This window comes from Barbatula barbatula, assembly GCF_947034865.1.
Source record: "Barbatula barbatula genome assembly, chromosome: 6".
Classification (NCBI taxonomy): Eukaryota; Metazoa; Chordata; class Actinopteri; order Cypriniformes; family Nemacheilidae; genus Barbatula; species Barbatula barbatula.
This window is the reverse complement of record NC_136765.1, coordinates 9,062,642-9,083,862: the sequence shown is the minus strand read 5'-3', so window position 1 is coordinate 9,083,862 and position 21,221 is coordinate 9,062,642. Positions and strand designations below refer to the sequence as shown.

General features: G+C 42.4%; 1 protein-coding gene across 1 annotated transcript in view; it reads left to right on the top strand.

Moving 5' to 3' along the window:
- The window catches only part of jmjd1ca (jumonji domain containing 1Ca), a 38,687-nt gene that overhangs the window by 9,604 nt on the left and 7,862 nt on the right, over positions 1 to 21,221 (top strand). Inside the window, exons 3-11 of the mRNA XM_079458850.1 lie at positions 2,402 to 2,515; positions 12,735 to 12,840; positions 13,288 to 13,412; positions 13,977 to 14,108; positions 14,382 to 14,423; positions 14,525 to 14,639; positions 14,829 to 16,615; positions 17,635 to 17,789; positions 18,219 to 20,659. Of these exons, the coding sequence (XP_079314976.1) occupies positions 2,402 to 2,515; positions 12,735 to 12,840; positions 13,288 to 13,412; positions 13,977 to 14,108; positions 14,382 to 14,423; positions 14,525 to 14,639; positions 14,829 to 16,615; positions 17,635 to 17,789; positions 18,219 to 20,659 (5,017 nt within the window). The remainder of the gene's footprint in view (positions 1 to 2,401; positions 2,516 to 12,734; positions 12,841 to 13,287; positions 13,413 to 13,976; positions 14,109 to 14,381; positions 14,424 to 14,524; positions 14,640 to 14,828; positions 16,616 to 17,634; positions 17,790 to 18,218; positions 20,660 to 21,221) is intronic.

Genomic DNA, 21,221 nt, shown 5'->3' with positions numbered 1-21,221 from the left:
AAAAAAACTCTCTCTCTCTCTCTCTCTCTCTCTCTCTCTCTCGCTCTCTGTCATTGGGTGTGGACTGATATGTATTTTACTAGACTCTGTTTTATCTTAGTTTTTTTTTCAAACAACAGTGACTCCTGCTTGTGTTTGATTATCTGCTTGTTTGTTTATGTGTGTGTATTTACTTAACAAATCCTTTGGGGCATTGGGGACGCCTGTATTTGTTAATAACAACTGGTTATGGTGTTGGTTGCAGTTAGTCTAACGTTATCTTCATTAACTTTATATAAAACTTTATGGTAGTCTTTGTCAGCCTACATGTTAAGTATGTAAGTACATCGTTTGTGTGAGAGTTTGTCTGACCTATTTTATTAAGGAATCCTATAGGCCTATGTGTTTTTTTGCTCAGCAGACTTTTCTAATTACACACACACACACACACACACACACACGTGTAGAGACGGGCCAAAGCAGCTTTAAAGGCTTAATGAAGTCTTAATGTTACACACATACACATACACACACACTAACACCATGGCAACACTGTATGCTTTGCCAAGAGTGCCGGCGTATGGCCGTGCTTCAGCAGGTGTGTGACCTAGATAGTATTTGAGAGAGAGAGTAATGAAAGGACAGGCTGAGAGCATTGTAGAGTAAGATCACATGTGATTCAGATTGTGATCTACGTTTAAATGTGATGTGCGTGAGTTTAGTTGTAAAACAGACGTGCTTGTTGACTGAAGGTTTATGGTGAGAGATGGAGATTAGACTCTTTTTATGGCTTTTTATGCAGCCTTTGTACCATCACAGTCCAGACACTTTTTACTCTCATACTACTGACACTTTGGATGAAATACATTCGGGGTACTGACCTTAAATTGTGTTATGTACCATATTTTCTATAGGTCTGTGTGTATTGAACGAGTTGTTCACTCAGAAATGAAAATCTTGTCATCAATTCTGACCCATATGTTCCTCTAAACCTGTAGTACTTTCTGTGGAACATCTACACAGTGTGTGAGGTTTTTTCCATGTCATGAATATGAATGATGATTTCCACCTTAGCTCTTAAATGTAGCACACAAGTCGTATGGATTCCTTTTATAATACTTCAATAGGGGTTTATTGACATTTTTGGAACTTGATTTTATCAATTAATACGTTATTGATGTGGGAGATATAAATGTGTTTATTCTGTATATTTCGAAGAATATTACACTTGTCAGTTTGTCCTCTCACTGCTTGCCTCACTCGGAGAGCTGAGTGTCAAAATCACAGTGCGGTAAACATGTGTGACTGAATGCGGTGTGTGTTTCGTGTTTGTTTGTGTGGGTACAAGGGAGGAAAATACAGAGAGTGTACACAGAGGAGTGTCTAAAAATAGCGTGTATGCGTTCTGTTTGTCCCCTCACCCTCCAGCTCGTGGTTTATGGAGTGGCTCACACACACGCATCGTGCACACACACAATACTTGTGATTTGTGGTTTGCCGACTGAAGTTTGTCTCCTCACATGCCATTAAATGCACTGATGATGTGATTTTCTATTGAGTTCTGTTGTTAATATATTGTCTATTCTCTAAATCTGTCACAAAAACATTTTTAAATAGAACATTTTTGTGCTTTCCTCACGGGACCGTTGACTCTTACCTGCTGGAAAGACTTGACCCAAACACACACTCATACATGCACATCTCATAACACTGTGGACACATTTAGATTAAGTTTCAATTCTGAATACCTCAGAGACATGAAAACTCTTATGTTGCATTACACACATCAACACACACTCACCCATGAGCATAAGCACACAGAAATACACACTTAAACACACCCACACACAGCCCAGACAGCCATACAACGGAACTTTGAGTGCGCTGGCCTTGTATTTATATAAATGGAAACCATGCATACAGAAAGGGACTTGATCAGTGTTAGTTTGACTCAGCCCTCACAAGAAACACATAAAGACACATACACACATTCAGGTTAATCTTGCTATTTGTAGTTTTAAGCTAAGCATGTTTATCTACTTAAAATAACAACACACACACACATAACCCATATTAAACAGCATGACTTAGACTCTTTACAGACACTTTCTTTATTGACATTTATAGACTTAATAGTAATTTTTCACCAACAAAACTGTACATTCATGAGGTGAAGACTACCCTGCCCAAATGAGGGCTGATACAAGGACATCACATGACCATCTCATTTTCACTTTATGTGGGTAACCATTCCTATTATTGCTCTCATTTCTTTACAAAATAATTGATTTGATTAATGATTCACTTTCTATTTTTTCGTTTTCTATTGGTTGCTTCCTTATTTCTATTGTCAACGCTGTCGTCTGATGCATTGAGTGCACTCTATGCTGCTTAACGGATGGCTGTGAAATCTGTTTTACAGAGATTCCAACCTCTGATTGGTCATTCGTGCGTGGGAGGTGTGTCAGTGGTGGAGTTTATCTCTGACAGACAGCTGGAATTCTACACAGAAGAGGAGGAGCTCCAGCCATTCCAGGTGTGTGCACAAGGGAATATTATTTTGAATCATTGTGTGGAAGTTTTATTTGTGTACGGTTGAGTTTGTGTTGAATGGTATATGAGTTACATTACATTGCAGTGAGATTTAATTACAAGCCACTGCTTATAGTTTTGTCTTATAGTTACTTGGGTTAGTAGATTTCTGTGAGCTTATCTGCTATCACCTTTATCATAGTCTGTTATCATTTCAGTTTTCTGTTAGGTCAGGAAAGTGTGTTCATACTCGGAATAAAACACTTCGAAAACATTGTAATAATGCCATTATTTGATTTCCTCTGCTTTAGGTTTTGAAGCAACACTTGAGTTGATGGTTTAACTAGTCATTTTGTTTGTAGAACCGTTGAGGGACTGTTCACGTCTCAGAACGTGCGTTTAGGACTATACTGAGAAAACACAGACGCATATCTAATTGATCCCACAATAACAAAAGCGTAAAGAGTTTGAACAATGGGACTTATAATCACAAATTGACTGAAAGTCAGTTTTATTGTGGGCCGTACCGTATATTCTGTTAAATTGTATGACATATCGCTTATTGCTCCTTGAATTCTTTGTAAGTCGCTTTGGTTAAAAGCGTCTGCTAAATGACTAAATGTGAATGTAAATTATCTTGAGTAACATTATGGAAAAGATGTACTTTAGTAAATTCAAAGGTGGGTACTTTTTGTCTTATTCAAGAACATTTCTGATGAAACAATGTACTGTACTTTCTACACTGGTTGTTCGATGTTTTATTGTAACTTTAATGTATTACAGAATGCATAGTTTATGCCAATGTTGATGCCTCTTTTCCTCAGGGCTTTTGCGAATGACTCACTCTTTTGAGTCGATTCTTATGAAGTATTGGTTACTGGCAAATGGTCTGAATTGGTTTACAAAACTGCTTAAATGGTTTGTTCAGAATTGTGCATCCTATTGTTAGCCAGTGATCAAGAACCGTCACTTGTGGGCATTTTACACTGGTGTGTGACCTCTTGGAGTAAGGTTTTGGATACTCTATACCCATCTCCGTTCATAACCTTCCATGCGTGTTTGTTAGTTTCAGGGATTGTTGAATGAGTTGACTAGTTATGTTCTGTAGCATGGGTGTATTAAAGGTAACAGGTTGGTTGATAACCAAACAACGGCAGTTTCCATTTACTTCTATTGTATTGACACAAAACTAATGCAAGTCAATGGGTACCATCCTTGTACGGTTACCAACATTCTTTAAAATATCTTCTTACGTGTTCTGCAGAAGAAAGTAAGTCATGTAGGTTTGAAGTGACAAGAGGGTGAGTAAATGATGACAGAATTTTTCTTTTGGGTAACTATGGAGTACGTTTTCGTTCATTTGATTGTATGTGTGTTTTAAAGGGATTGCTGAATAAGTAATGATCAATAGGTTATGGTCTGTTCAGGGATTCAGCACTGTGTGAGTGTGTGTTTTTGAAGTGGTGAGTAATTAGCTCTAGACACACGTTCCTGACTCTTTTCGTTCTCCTGCAGGCTGTGTTTGTTTATCATAATCTCATGGAGCAATCATGTAATTCAGTGCAGAAGCAGAGAGTGACACACAGGACTGTAACCCTCTGCAGAAAACTGTTTACATTCAGTCTCACACACACGGGCCGCTGCATCATTTCATCACTTCCAGTCTCTGATGCCTGCGGATGGATGATAAAAGAGAGAGACCCTGTCTTTCATCTGAATGTGTGTGTGTGGAGGGGGTGGACTGTGAGAAAAACAAGGCAGAGAGAGAGAAAACATTAGAGAAAGAGTGTCTGAGCAGAGCGCTGGCACAGGACACTGATGGGTTCTGAATGCTGCACTTCTGTAAACTCTGGAGCAGCCTCAAAACACATTAAACAACTCCGACCCCACATTCTATTCTGTTCTATTCCATTGTTTTGTACTTTGATTCTGCGTTCTGTTCTGTTCAATTCATTTTGCCACTTCTATTCTTGTTTCTGTTTTGTTCTGTTCTGCTCAGATCTGTTCTATTGTGCTCGGATCATACTGTTTGATTCCGTTTAACTCTATTCTTCATAGCACTCTATTGAACTGCACTCTGTTGTCTTTTATACTTAACTTTACTCTTCGCTCTACTTCTATGCTGTTTACGCTCCACTGCTCTACAGTTCTGAGTGTTAAGCTCTGAGACGTGAGTGAATTACTGAGCAGCCTGTGAGAGAGAGAGAGACAGACAGACAGAAGGAGATAAAGATGAAGAAAAAGTGAGAGAGAGAGAGAGAGAGAGAGAGAGAGATGTATCAGGGAAAATGGAGCGTATGGACAGATCGCTATGTGTATGTATTGCTGTTTCCTTGACAACTCCTAGCTGTGTTTTCACTTAGAACATGTTAAGAGGCGAACGTGTGTGAAAGTACGCGGGTGGAGTGTTGAGTGTCTGTGTGTTTGGGAAGGGTTAAGCTCTGTTGACCTGTACAGCTGAAACGGGAACAGTACAGCTTTTTTTGGGAAGCGCTAAACAGCATACTTGTGTGTGTGTGTGTGTGTGTGTTTGTCTTGTGTATGACAGAGATAGACTCAAGTAAAAGTGAGAGAGGGAGAGAGGTTTACTGAAGGGAAAAGCAGGCAGAGTGGTTTCCATTAGGTTGTATGGAACACTTTCCCTTCTGAGGCTGTGGTGAGAAAGACACTCGGCTGTGAGTCAGCCACCCTCAATCTGGAGACACACACATGCACACGCAAACACTTGTGTGTCTTCAATATGTGTGTATGTCTGCTTTCCATCTCATACATTCACCACACACATACACATTTACTAAGAGTCATTTTTTTTTTTATCACCTTTGGCTTCTTTTGTCTGCTTTTTTCCAATATCTGTGTTTTGTAATAAAGCTCTCTGGTTTAAATAAAGCTTTCTTTCAAATTGAGTTTGACAGACATTTGTAATAGACATAATGTAGGACGCATCTAATAATAAATCAAATGCAATGTCAGCCGTCATCATATGTATTGCAGTGTTTAATTTCATAACATGCCATAGAAATAGTTCACCCTAAAAAAACTAATTTTATAAACAATGTGACCGAGAGGAATTAAATCAGTCAGATATAATAACTGGATCAACCCGAAAATTGAATAGAATTGTTATAAAATCTGAATAATCTATTAAATGTATTGGTTGGTCAGTTGGTTGGTTGGTTGGTTGGTTGGTTTAGTAGGAATTCTTGAAGGAACAGTTCACCCAAAAATGAAAATGCAGTCTTAATTTACTCACCCTTGAGTTGTTTTAAATCTGTGTTTATTTCTTAGTTCTGATGAACTCATAGAAAGACATTTGAAGAATGCTTGTAACCAAACAGTTCTTAACCACCACAGTAGGAAAAATGCTCTTTACATTTCTTTGTATGTGATATTTTGAAGAATGTAGGAAAGCAAACAGTTCTGGGGCACTTTTGACTACCATTGTCATTTTCCCTAATATGGTAGTAGTTAATTTGTTCTTATATTTAATGTAGTCGTTTTCTGAACCAGTATGAAATGTTTTAGGTCTTTCCATTAAATCATTTTATAAAATTGAGTTTTGCTTTGTAGATGTCTTGGCGCATTTTGTCAGTGATATACTACTGGTTTTCTTGCTTAAGAGAAAGGCGCAAGTCTCTCTTTGATCCAGTGCTCTCAGTTCTTCTGTTACTGAAGGACATGTCTTCAGACTACTGCATTGATTTTTATGAGCTTTCTTTCTATTTCTCTCTCTCTGTCTGTCTGTGTCTATACCTTTCTCTTTCACTCGCTCTCCTCTATTTGTCATTATCTCATCCACTTCATCACCCTCCCTCTACACCTCCAACCCCCCCCTCTCTCAATCAAACCTCTCTCCTTCAAAACGCACACACATCTCTCTCTCTCTCTCTCTCTCTCTCTCTCTCTCTATTTCTGTCCCTCTGCTCTCAAATTTAAATTCAATGAAGCACTTTTCAACATCATCTATTTCTAACCCTCTGTATCACTTCCCTCTGTTTCTCTTCCTCTTTCATTTACTCTGGATGCGAGCATGCATCTATGTCTGCGCGGTTGTTTGGTTTGTGTACTCGCCGTAGGAGATAGCGTAAGATTGTTTGTTCTCTCTTCTGCTCTCTACAGCTCTGATTTTCTTCTCTGTACACACACAGACACGAGCAGCTACAAACACACTCGCTCATCCATTTCAATAATCTGTCTGTGTATTTGTCTGTCTCTCCGTCTCTCTCTCCTCCTGATGCAATAGTTGGATCAGTCCGATGTCTCTCTTGCACATGTTGCCGTGGTGATGCTTTGGCTGTGAGCTAGACTGAGGTCACCTCACTCTTTCATACGACTCTATCAGCCCACCATGTCTGTTTCTCTCACCTATCACGTCATGTAGACCACAGAAATGTGAATTATGCACACGGCAGAGAGAAATGATCCAACAGAACATTGACTGAAACCAAAATTATACTGTTAACCCTAAACGGCTACAATACATTGCAAGCTACAATATATTTGTATTTATTTTTGACTGCATACGCCATTTTCAAAGCTGCTTTCCATGGCCTTTTTATAAAGTGCCTTTCTCAACTGTGTGTCATCATTGGCTTTAAGCTGGAACCAATACCTTTAGCCAAAGGTTGGTCCCAGAAATGTAATAATACAGATTGTAATAATGTTTCCATAATTTGAAATCCTGCATAGTTCTCCTTTAAGTTTGTTAATGCAGACATGAATGTGATCGTGAAGTATCATCATTTGTACCACGTAAGAAAGCAGAATAGAGTTTTAATATGCAATTCACTGCATTGCAGATAATAGGAAACAATATTTGCAACGCATTTAACACGGTGGCTGTAGACGGTATTTAGCAGGAAATAATGTAGCGTCGGTGGGACTTGATCTTTTCCTTTGGGATTTGATTGGATCATTAAAATCTGTGCTATGATATTACTCCACAATATTATTCCCCAACCCCATGTAGCTTTGCTTACATCAGCAAAAAAAAGCCATTTCAAAAGTCATAAGGCTACATTTGTGTTATTGTAAAGTAAATAGTTTGTCATTTAGCTTAATTTTCCATTTTGATTAAGTTGTCACGTTATGAAAAAAGGCATTCGTGTATAATCAGGTGTGACCATTCATTTTCCATAGAGAGTAATTGTTTTAAAATATCAAAATGTAAGACCAAATTTCATTAGCAATAAATGAAACTGTCATGATTCTGCCTGCTCTTGTCTTGATTTTCTGGTCTAGGGGCAGAATCATGACAGACCCACGTGTTTTATGTGTAGAGGATCATATTATGGTCAATCAGGACATAATATGCGTTCTCTCCTGTCTCGTCATTTGGCCCTGCCCCTCTCGTTTCTAGTATTGCTCTCCTCCTGTGTCGCATTACCCACACCTGCCTATCGTTATCCCCTTAGTTAGTCTCCCTATATAATACCCTCTTGTCTATTGTCTTGTGCTCGTTCGTTGTACATGTTTCATGCTTTTTGCCATGCCATGTCTTGGAGTCTTTGTCATTGATAGTCTAGTCAAGTCAAGTCAGTGTGAGTGTTTTGTTTTGTTAGTCTAGGTGTTGTTGTAGTTCTTGTCAAGTGTTAGTCTTCAGTTTATTGTGTTCCCTGTTTACCTCCTCGTGGGTTTTTGTTTTGTTCCTGTTTATTATTTATTAAAATCCTGTTTAAACCCTGTTTCGCTGCCTGCACTTGGGTTCTCTTTCCGCGTTCCTGACAGAACGAACGAGCCACTACAGAACCCAGCGGCAGCATGGACACTGACCGGTCCAGCTTGGCCCGTCGCCTCTGCAGTCTTCGCCAGGGGAATGAGACTGTGGATGAGTATGTGGGGAGGTTCCTGGACATCGCGGAACAAGGTGCGTTCGGAGAGGGGGAGCTGGCGGTGCTTTTCAACGCCGGTCTCAGAGAGCCACTCTCTCGCTCCGAGATGAGGGCGATGAGGCCGTTGGATTTCGACGCCGTGTGGGTAACTGCCGCAGAGCGTTCGGAGTCCGCGACCTCATCGAACCCAATTTGCTCATCTCCGCTGGTAGCGATACCCGAGAGTGGTCCTCTGCAGATGGGTGTTGTGGGCATTGCCACGCACCACTCTCCAGCCTCGGCAGCCTCTCCACAACCGCCCAGTCTCACTGGCAAGCGGGGGAGACGGGAATCCTGGGGGTCCTCAACCGCCCAGTCTCACTGGCAAGCGGGGGAGACGGGAATCCTGGGGGTCCTCGTCCGAGGCCTCCAATCCCGAGCCGCCCATCCCATTCACTTCGTTCCTGCAGCCGACCACCAGGCGGGTGGCTCGGCAGAAGAAGAAGAGGCAACGGAGGGCGGCTCGGAGTCCGGTGGTCCCGGTGGTCCCATCAAGTCCGGTGGTCCCGGTGGTCCCGTCAAGTCCGGTGGTCCCGGTGGTCCCGTCAAGTCCGGTGGTCCCGGTGGTCCCGTCAAGTCCGGTGGTCCCGTCAAGTCCGGTGGTCCCGTCAAGTCCGGTGGTCCCGTCAAGTCCGGTGGTCCCGTCAAGTCCGGTGGTCCCGTCGAGTCCGGTGGTCCCGTCGAGTCCGGTGGTCCCGTCGAGTCCGGTGGTCCCGTCGAGTCCGGTGGTCCCGTCGAGTCCGGTGGTCCCGTCGAGTCCGGTGGTCCCGTCGAGTCCGGTGGTCCCGTCGAGTCCGGTGGTCCCGAGTCCGGTGGTCCCGAGTCCGGTGGTCCCGAGTCCGGTGGTCCCGAGTCCGGTGGTCCCGAGTCCGGTGGTCCCGAGTCCGGTGGTCCCGAGTCCGGTGGTCCCGAGTCCGGTGGTCCCGAGTCCGGTGGTCCCGCAGTCCTGTTCCTCAGCCGGCCTTCCAGCCGGCCTCAAGCCATGTTCCTCAGCCGGCCTTCCAGCCGGCCTCAAGCCATGTTCCTCAGCCGGCCTTCCAGCCGGCCTCAAGCCATGTTCCTCAGCCGGCCTTCCAGCCGGCCTCAAGCCATGTTCCTCAGCCGGGGACTCCTACAGCCCCTGGGACTTTGCGCTCTCGAGCGCCGCCCCCCAGGGTGTCCCCTAAGTCCCCTGGGACTCCGCGCTTCCGAGCGCCAGGGACAAGAACTGTTCCCCCTTATTCCAATCCCTACGGATTTACCCCCCCGGACTCTTGTGTTCCCCCAATGAACTCTTGTGTTCCCCCACCCCCCCCTCCCCTGTTTGTTATTTTTATTATGTCACCCCAACCCATTGATTATTCTTGCCTGTCTGCCCTTGTTGTTTTTTACCATGTTTTGTTGGATGTTGTCCGTTTCCCAGTCAGTCTTGTCTCGTTAGTCTGCTCCTTTGGTGAACGCCAGGGGGCGTTCATTAAAGGGGGGGGTCCTGTCATGATTCTGCCTGCTCTTGTCTTGATTTTCTGGTCTAGGGGCAGAATCATGACAGACCCACGTGTTTTATGTGTAGAGGATCATATTATGGTCAATCAGGACATAATATGCGTTCTCTCCTGTCTCGTCATTTGGCCCTGCCCCTCTCGTTTCTAGTATTGCTCTCCTCCTGTGTCGCATTACCCACACCTGCCTATCGTTATCCCCTTAGTTAGTCTCCCTATATAATACCCTCTTGTCTATTGTCTTGTGCTCGTTCGTTGTACATGTTTCATGCTTTTTGCCATGCCATGTCTTGGAGTCTTTGTCATTGATAGTCTAGTCAAGTCAAGTCAGTGTGAGTGTTTTGTTTTGTTAGTCTAGGTGTTGTTGTAGTTCTTGTCAAGTGTTAGTCTTCAGTTTATTGTGTTCCCTGTTTACCTCCTCGTGGGTTTTTGTTTTGTTCCTGTTTATTATTTATTAAAATCCTGTTTAAACCCTGTTTCGCTGCCTGCACTTGGGTTCTCTTTCCGCGTTCCTGACAGAAACGTATACAGTCTCATTTTCTAAATGTCATGTTCATTTTGTCTTGTGGTGTGCCATGCGTCCTCTGGAGTGTGTTCGAATCGCTGTGTGTCTGCGTTTGGTCATCCGAGGTGTGTGTGTGTTCTGTCAGGGTTAGGGCATGTTTGTTTGTACATATATATGTGGGTGTTCGCGGGAGTTTAATGAGATGTGTAGTTGTTCAATAAGTGTGGATGTTTGTTTGTCTGTGATTGACTCATTTGAGATTGTTTGGAGAGCTTTAAAAGACAGAAATCCATTCCACCAATCAAAGGAAGCTGCAGTGTAACACACAATTAACGCTAATTAACCTTACCGTCATCATTAGCTGAATCTGCCCTTCATTCTGTCCAAGAGCTCCTTTCAATCACACCTCTCTCGCCGTTTTATTATCTTCTCTCTCATTCCTCCTACCAGCACCCAGTGAAGCCACTGAAGCAGAGCTCTCTGCGTGTGCGTGTGTGTGTTTGTCATAGAGAGAAATAGAGTGTGAGGTGATAGAGGCTCGAAAAAACAGCAGGGGAGAGAGAGAGGCTGTATGTTTGTGTGAGCAAGACAAGAAAGACAGTCTGAGCCTGAGAGAGAGAGAGAGAGAGAGAGAGAGAGAGAGAGATCAAAACCTGCCTGCGGGTAAATGAATAAATCATGTCTTCCCTTCGTCCTAAGAACTGAAGCGCGGATGAGTAATACACACACACACACACACACACACACTTTCCCGCCCGCTCTCCTTCTCTCTTATTCCCTCTCTCATGGACACACACACAAACACCCCCTTATGTTTGCTATGCAAGGGCAGATAGTAATCAAAGATGGGTGCTCTCTCTCTCACACACACACACTGATATTATTAGAACCTTTTAACACACACACACGTGCACATAGATCACACCTACAAAGCCGGACGGATAGCAGCAGTTCTTATTGCCACATCACTTCAAATATTATACAATGATACAATAATGAATTATACATTGTAATGAGAACGAACTTTTTTTTAATACATTACGTTACCTTTGTCCTCGAAAGTTGTAGTGAATGCGTTATTATAAAGGTTGCTAGCTGTAATGTTTATTATTTTCTTTGATATGAATTGCATTCTGATACTTGATGTTCAAGTACTTGCATACAATTTATTTCCAGCCTTAAGCTGCAGAGCTGTGCATGTTGAGTGGCTGGCCGATATGTTTTGTTTGTTTGTTAGTTTCTTGGCTAAGTTATGGTGGATGGGCAATCTTTTAGAAGTGTGTGTGTGCATGCGTGCGTGCGTGCGACTGTGTGTGTGGGGGGGTGATATTACAGTCTCAGGGGTCAGCTGTATATGACTCACACAGGAGGAATTAGACTCAGGCTGTGGAGTAGCCAGATGAAGACTGATGGAGAGAGGGAGAGAGAGATGATCGCTGTGATTGGATGTGACTGCTTTTTCAACCACAAAAAAAGATCCATGCAAGTCTCTTCCTTTTTCCACCCTTTTCAATTCAAAGGGTTCTGTTGGCAAAATAAACTCGTTTTTCCAAAGTAATTATCATATTTAATGATAAGTGATCATTACTAATGAATATTTATATATATTTACTCTATGTGTATAGTTATAATACGAATTATACATATTTGTATAATGATAATAACAATAAACAAATCATTATTTTGGTACTCAGACACATAAATTGAAAGGGTAATAGTGTCATAGACCTGCTTACTCTTAAAGCAATAGATAAGCATTAACCCCAGAGAAAAACATTTTAAAACGTAAATGCCAAAGAGAGAGATAGAGAGAAATAAAGTGTGCATGGGTATTGTGTTTACATGTGTGTAAGGACTTCTTTATGTGTTAGATAAAAGTGAAAAGAAAATGAGAGAGAGATGTGTGATGTCATGTTTTTTCAATGACATGTAATTGTTATGTGATTTTCATGTAATGTGTGTGCATGTAATATGCAGACATTTTGGGAGTTCAGCTAGAGGTCGGCTTAAATATCCCTCTCACACAATTGTTACATAATTTTCAGTTCTGTGTATGTATGTGTGTGTGCAGTAAAGAGCGTGTCTATTGTGTGGATAGATGAGTAATGCTGTGTGTAATAGTGAGTCTGTGTTTACACCGCCTCCCAGATTCCCCTCCCCCTTCTGAAGCTGTCTGATCTTAAACAGTTGCTTTCCATCATCTTTTCTTCATGTGTCTTTTTATGGAGGATTCTGACAGATCATAGCAGACATAGTCTTTAGATTCTGCTCCACTGAAAAAAGTCTGAAAGAAATTTTCACATTTTCACAAAACAAAAGTTCCCTCTAAAGCTTGACATTTATACGCACTGTGATGTTGTGCTGTTAAAGGATGAAGTGGACAGTGGAAATCCAGCTGTGAGAGATGATCCATCTGTGCAGGAACAGATCCAGGCCTGGCTCAAACAGAACCATTTCCAGAACATTCTTCAGAAAGGTATCCAGTGGAAAGATACTGTGATTCAGTGTTTGTTCTGTGTTAGTGCTAAATGATAAGGAGGTTTATGCTGTATGTTTGGATAACACAGATCAGCTCAGAGTCAACTTTTTGAAGCCATGTTGACATGTTTGCTCAGCGTGTTTTACCTGCCAGAGTACACAGAGAATTTTGCATATTTTGCGTCTTGATTAACGCTGAGACGTTGCTTGGAATCTACTAAATCTATAAACCCCCGTGATAGACAGCTACCCTGATGTATGACTTAAACGTGTTGTTACAATGTAAAGAAATTGTCTATCAAGACAATAATTTTTTTTATGAATAAACATGAATAATCTGACTGGATTAGGTTACATCAACAAAACGTTTTAAAGAATCTGTAACAACTGCATGTTTATGGTTTTAAGTGTGGCATGAGAACTGTGGTTGTTTGTTGTGCGACAGGTGCTTGTTCTCTAAAGGGTCTGAGAGTGAAGGTTTTCAGAAAAGACTTTAAAACCCAGTGGCTGTCTGGAGTTATCACACACCATGACCAAACCAACAGAACCGTGTCTGTCATGACCGACCAGGTAAAACGACACACACATGCATTTAATAAAAATATGCATTTGGAAAGATGTGTGAGCGTAATATTTCAGTCAGTTCTACTTTCGTCAAATAACCATTTTATCAAATAATAATACAATTTGTTGATGTTGGTGGTATGGTTCTATTCTGGGCAAACTCCCCACCCCCATCCATGCATTAATTCCTGAACAGAGCGGGGAGAGAATCAAGTCAAACACCTGGGGTAACAGAACAGATCCAATAATTATACAAATAACAAAATAACAACTAGGGTTATAACAAAAACAATCACAAGACAAATCTACTTTATCCACAGATAATGTATAAATAGTTATTGTGGAGTTGGGGATGGAGGGGGGAGTTAAATTCAGCATGCCGCTTAGCAATAGGTTGGTGGCAGAATGAACAGGGATTTAAATGAACCGCTATGATGTGTGTCAGAATTGGATTGGTACGCGTCAGTAAACAACTGACTGTCAGCTGATGCAAGCTTGACTGACGTGACCTGCCTGAACTAAGAGGATGCATGATTTTATTGCCTTGGTTTACATTTTTTGCTTTCAAAGGTTGGAGAAATTGTGAATTTAGATCCGTTGCTGGTTCAGATGACGCTATTAGATGATATCCCTCACTCCTCGCTGATGGGGGAAAACACAAAATGCAAATCTCAGATCGCCAGGATCAATAGGATATTTCTTGTGAGTTAAACCATCACTTTGTTCGTGTGTATAAACACTAAGCTGTATGATACTTTTTTATAAAAATACATGTACATTTTATTAAAGTACATTTTTATAGTTTTATATTTAATGGTGTTATAGGGCTAGAATGTGATTTAGTGTTACTGTCCCCATTTAGACACCAAATAAATATGTTTGTGTGTTAAGCTATTATGAGAGCAAAGATTCAAAATGTAAAAATGTGTAAAACTGATGTGTACTTTGATCTTTATCTTTTCAATTTCCTTTTAGGGGACAGGAAACAGATCAAGCAACACTACAGCAACTGACCAGGTAAAAACACACTCACAGAAATGCATGACAACATCTGCTGTGAATTCATACTGTACATTTTCTGGTGTAAAAACACATTCTTTCTTTCCTTGCTGCTGAAGGTGTGCAGCTCCAAGCAAGTACAGCAGCAGTCTGAGCTGTGCATACAGAACTGCAGCATGAAGGAAGAGAAAGAAGTTATGCAGGAAGATAAGAAAAGTGATGAAGGGAGAGAAGGTGAGCTGCAGCTTTGGCTAATGATTATGACAATATTAAGAGCTCCCTCTATTAAATTAAATTAGCTTGATCGAGATGTATGGCGTTCGCTTGTTACAAAGTGCTCAGTCTTACAAACTATATAACATAATCTCTTATGTTAGGAAAATCAATTTAGATTTATTTATATATGTTTTTTGGCATTCCTAGATTTTTCCAAATCCAGAAACAGTCATTGTGAGAGGAAAAGGAGGAAAGAAGAGGAGGAGATAGATGAAAAGGAAAGGAACAGATGCGGGATGAAGAGGTTGAAAGCAGGCAGCGTGTCCGACCTGTCTGAGAACAGCGATTCTGAAAATTCCAGCTGCAGAGTTCAAGATTCATCCTCGGATTCAGGATCAAAGAGAAAGCTGAAACAGCATTACACTTCAAAGAGGCCATTGGACTGTGAAATTCATCCCTCCCACAAAGGCAGGGAACCTTCTCCCAGCCAAATAGGTGAGAATGAAGGTCAGAAATCGGGAAAAGCGTCTGAGTCCCATTCACCTGGTGTTTCCTACAATGGTGCATTCAGAAGCACAGATGCACCTGAACATACGACTGCAACCAGTAGTGGAAAAGCAGAGAAGAAAAGTGATGGAACAATGGCAGAAATTGAGGATAGAAGTGAGGGAGCATCTTGGGAGGACTCGGAGGCTGTGTCTGCACTGCTGGCATCTCAAGAGACTGAGCGGCTGGTCTCCATGGAGACCACATGTGTGCTTCTCCACACATCACCTCTAGAGTGTGAAGGAGCGGAAGGGGAGCAGGAGATGTCAACTTGTGATCCGGAAGCCAGAGGCTCAGAGTTCACCCACACAGAGGCAAGTGGGTCAGAGTTTAGCCAATCAGAGGTCAGAAGATCAGAATTAACCCATTCAGAACCCATCACAGCCAGCAGTGACTCCACAGTCTCGGTGGAAGAAGGACCTAGAGGAGTACCGCCTTATTCTCACATCATACCTAACAAAACTGATCATGTGGATTCTAAACCCACTCGCCCACCAGCTGCCATACACACAGAATATGGACCTACAGTGTCATCAGAAATGTCCCAAAAGCTCAGTGCACACACCAATCCTTGCTCCTCTCCAGAGATGATATCCAAACCTCAAACTGTAAAGGAGACTTCTAGACAAAAACAAACTGCAACATTAGACATAGGCCAATTGAAGGAGGGCTCTCCTAGAACTAAATCCGCCATGGACAGAACTCCCACAAGCCTTAAAATGGCACCCAGTCCCAAAATGACCTGCTCCATAGCTCCCATTCTGACACAGATCCCTTCTCCAACCGCAATTCGATCCAGAACACCACCCAATTCACGTCCCCGTACACCCAATCACACTTCCACCCCTGATAAGTCAACCAAAAGTCCACTTATTGTCGACAGGAAGGAGCCCTTCACTGTCTACAGAGACCCTGCACTAGTAAGCGTAGAGCTGGAAACCCACCCCACCTACATCCAGCCCACTCACACACCCCCAAACCCCAAACACCACATTAAGACCCCATCTCCCTCCTCCAGCTCTCCCAGTCTTACTCCTGCTATCTCCCACAGCAAACTGCTAAGTCCCCCCCCTCACCCGGCACACCTCTCTCCCCTTCCTCTCCACTCCCAACCTCCTCTGTGCTCCATAAGCACGCCCCACTCCACCATCCCTCCCCCACACCTTCTCCCCTCCCTCTTGCCTGCCCTCCCATCGTCTGCAGCACTCTTAGCCGGCCACCCTCGTATCGGAGCCATGGGACTTGCCCACCATCATTTGGCCCTTCCGGGCAACCCATCTCTCCTGGGTCAGACCTCCAGCACAGCGCCTCTGGCATCGCTTGGCCTCTATCCCCTCCTGTGGCCTCCATTCCCCAATGGAGCCCACTGTTACGGCGGACTGGGCTTGCCAGCCTCTAAATGGGCACACCCTGACAGCGCTGGCATCTCTGACAGCAGCGTGAGGAGGGTGAGTTTCCTTACTTTATACTTCTGTCATGCACATGTTAAGGCAGAGTCAGGCAGGAAGACTCAACAATGAATACCAGATCCTGGATTCAGTCAATATATTAAACCTAAGAAACTTGTTTAATGTTTAATACAGATTTCTGGTTTTATTGTATGTGTTTTATCAGTGCACATTATTTTAAAGACACAAGTGTTCGTTGTAATCTTTAAGCAACGCGTAATTTCTTGTTTCAACAACTTTTGTCTGGTATGTAGCAGCAACTTCTTAAATAGATTCCTAATGGATAAAATCAAGTTTTTGTTTCCCAATTCTTAAATGTCGTGTTTCATGCTTCATATTTTCATACTGACTTAAAAAATGTATAGGCAACACATTTGTTATAGGGGATTATTACTCTTGATGTTGTGTTGACAGATAATCATATTTGCGTAGTTGTTATGGTGCACCTGAGATCCTATTTAAACCTCAGATTGTTAGCGAGACGTCAAGGCCCGGAATGGAGTGTGTCCCCTGAGGTTTGTATACTGGAAGAGAGCTCTCCTCCAACTAATTCTGCTATGATCATAGTGGATATCATCATCATGAGATTGTAAGGAAGTAATACATGAGACTAATGGTTTTGTAAAATGGTCTGGTTTAGTTTGTAAGCGCAGATAACAAGTATTGCTACAGTTTTATTAATTTATATTGCAGTGATTTGTGAATTTTGACTGGCTTCTTCAATACAAAGGTATCGAAGTCTAAGGAACGAGAAAATTAAGACAGTAAGGTGTGAGATAAGCGATGAACTGAATGAAAGTCATCTAGGCATTAAAAGCCCTCCGTCACTCGTGTTTTGTTCATGTGGTGTAAGGAGACTCTTCAGTCGTAACTCACTGTTCATCTTTACATGTGTCATGGATATCAAATTATTTCTGTATGTGTTGTTCTACAGTATTTTTGTATGTCCCTTGAGCTTTGATGTTCTTGATATATTGATTTTTTTCCGACTTCTGAAGTGTTTCTTTGTGTGTTAACAGAACACACCGTGTCCTTGGCTTCCTCAGCCCACCCCTGTTACTAGTGTAGACACTCAAGGGTTACAGACCCCAAAGCCGGTGCGACCCTCCAGCGTTGACCCTCAGAGAGTCTCTAGGAATGCTCAACCTTGCACACCCTCTTCTAAAACCACAGAGTAAGTTTACAGCTCACTGTTGCAGTCTTTACAACTTTTTAGTTGTACTTTTGTCAAAAATTCATTCAGAAATTCAAAATTGTAAATGTAGCCTACCCACTTTTGAAGAATGTCTTTGCTGGTCTTTAGTGAACAATGAAAGCTGATTAGGATTGGTGCTAGTTCTGTTAGTGTCATCGAAACAGATTGAAACAAAAATGGTGAATTGCTAAAAATCATCCCTTTCGACATAGCTCTTAAATCTCATTGTTCTTTTGTTCCATGGAAAAAATATCATACAGGTTTGAAACCACATGAATGTTAGTCCCGTAAATGATGACAGAACATTAACTTTTTGGTAAATTAACCCTTAAAAATGGGACATTCTAAGCAATGATATTGATCTCCAATAAGTTCTTCTATATTCATACTTGCGGTTCTTGTTTCTAGAGATTTAGAGAGAAGAGCCACCAACGAGAGAACTCACCTCAAGTTCAAGCAGGAGCGGGTCCGTGCAACAGTTGGAAAAAACAGTGTGTCTTACTGCCCAGTCGCCCTTGAGTCGCCCCCCAGTCGAACCAAACAGTCCCTTGTTGTTAATGATCTTACAGGTGAGAGACCCAACTGCTACCAAGAAGAGAACCGGCGTATTCTTCAGGAGAGCATTGATGTAGCACCATTCACCGCTAAACTGGCATCAGACAGGAATCCGCGATACTCTAGAAGCCCCACATCTCCCTTTCCTTTCAAGGAGAGGGAGAAAGAGTTGGATAGGGAGAGAGAAAGAGAGCGAGATGTGCATGCCTTCAGACATGCTATACCTCCCCGGCCGCAGTCTGCGGATCCCACGCCAACCCTCACTCAAAACAGCTACTACACCTCTCTTTCCAACAGCGTGGAGAACAAACCACCACAGCGACGAGCACCAGCTAGTAAAGAACTCTATGACAGACTCAGTGCTAACGATACCGTAGCCTCTGTCATGAATCCAACCAGTTCACAGAGCTCAATCAGAGTCAGACCTCTACCTCTTGTAAAACGCCACCATGAGAAAGAAGAAGGTCTCCTGGGAAAGATCACAGAGCAACTTGCTCAAAAGGCCTCATCCGTGGTATCCATGGAGGTTTCAGCTATGGATAGAAGAGGGTCAGGCTCATCTCTCATTTCTATCTCCTCTTCCAACTGCAGCGTGCCTTTACTCCACCGAGCCCCCATTTTCCACCCTCCGGCACCACCGGTCGTAGCTCCTAAAGACTCTGGACACAGCAGATTGTCTCCACCTACCCTCACACCGATTCAGCCAATGAGTTTGTCTGGTAAGGGTCAGAAGCAACAGAGGCCGCCCACTTTGCTACCTGAATTCAGAAATGGTGCAGTAGACGGGAAGAAGCCCAGGACTGAAAAAATTACATCACCAGCTTACGATGCACAAAGGGGAGGAGAAAAAGGGCACACCAATGGCGGTGTGGTCAGACCACATTCAGTGACGGCATCAGTCATCGTAAGACCAACAAGCCACATGCATACAGCAATAAATTACACAGTCTCCGACAGCACCATTTCAAAGATGCATTGTGGTCACGTGAAACCATTTGAAAGTCCGTCCAACCCACATTTTAAGGATGGAGGTGTTCACCAAAAGAGAGGTGTCCTGTGGACACCTCTTGATACGGTACATCCTATCAACATGACGGCACCAAAAGTGGATCTCGGCACACCCATAAACATGGCCACCAAACCTATTCACAACCAAGTTCAATCAAATTGCTCAGTGACGCACCATCCTGCAAACACGGATGCCACACACTCCAGAATGGATCTTGTTGTAGAACACTGTAAGAGAAAAGACAGTGTGGTTGTTCAACCCAAGATCGAGGCCTCTCCGTCTTCCTTTTGCCTGTCTAGAGACTTTCCTCACCTGAAAAAACACAGAGCTGCTGTCGAATCGAGACTCAACACACATATGATTCACCCTCAACACACTACCCATTCATCAAATGCTATTGATCAAGTCTCACAACTTTTAAACAGTGGGTCTTACATTACAATCACTTCTCACCCTGTGTGTTCTGCACATGTTTTGGAAAAAGAGACTTTATTAAACCTCATTCCTTCTAAATGTCCCAGACTGGAATCAGGGACTTCGAGTTCTGTAGTTCCAAACAAACAAAGCTCAGTCGCTAATGTAACCCTGCCCGCCTCAACCCTAACCAACCAATCGGCTCAATCCAGTCACAGCAACTACCATAAACTGAAAAAAGCCTGGCTGACTCGCCATTCTGAGCAAGACAGAAACAGCTCAACCTCTCAAATCGAAGATAGCACCAAGACAGTGGTAACCAACACAACAAACACATCCATTCCTATCAAACAAGAGATGAATGGACTGGTGGATAACTGGTCCGACAAAGATTCTTGCATAGATTGCAAAAAGTCTAAAACATTGGACAGGAAGTCTAATGGTAGTGCTACAGACAACAAAATATCTGTCATGGTCAATGAGACAGTGACGGCACCCAAAAATTCATCATTGGAGGATGTTAAACCTGTCCTGGACAGGAATGGCAAGCTAGAGGGCAAGGAGTCCTCTCTTGAGGACGAGTCTAATGAAAAGCTAATGAATTCAGAGAAACGAGGGGAGAAGCGGCCATTAGAGTCTAGCAACAACAGTGAGTGTGAAGGGGACTCTGGAGATAAGAGTGACAGTGGAGGATCGGCACAGAGGTTTAAACGACAGTTCAAACCCTCTTTGAAAATAAAGCAGATTGACCATCAGAAGAAGAAAGAAGGAAATAAAACAGAAGAGGAAGATGAAGGGGATGAGGAGAGTAAACATGATGGCACCTTGCAAAATTCAAAGGACAAGACTCAACAAAGACTGTCTAACAGCAGTAAGTGTTTCCACATATTAACAGTGTGTTATGCTCATCTATGTTAAAGGGATACTCCACCTAAAAATTTAAATTCTGTAATTATTTACTCACCCTTAAGTTGTTCCAAACCAGCATTAAAGGTGGGGTGGATGATTTGGAAAGGTGCTAATTTTAGCCTGCTTGTACTGAAATTATAATTCTACACTCTTTTGCCGTCTAAAGCCACACCTCCTCCAAACACATGAATGTGTTTCATAAATCCAGGTAATGAATAACAAACTAAATCCATTAAATTATTCTCGAAGCATGTACAAAAAGAAAGAGAGTAACTATGGTATCGTCTTTCAGACCCTTCATACAAACATTTTTTTGGACAGGATCACCCACCCTTAACAATTTAGGAAAGCTAAAAGTTCTAGGGTACTTTTGACCACTAATACAATTTCAAGACTTTTTGATTAGTATTAAAGAAAATATTCTTCAATAAAGTGTAACAGTAGGTATAACACTTTCACAAAAAGAAAATACATTTTTAAGAAATACACGGCACAAGATTATTTTCTATGATTTTTGCAGTTCA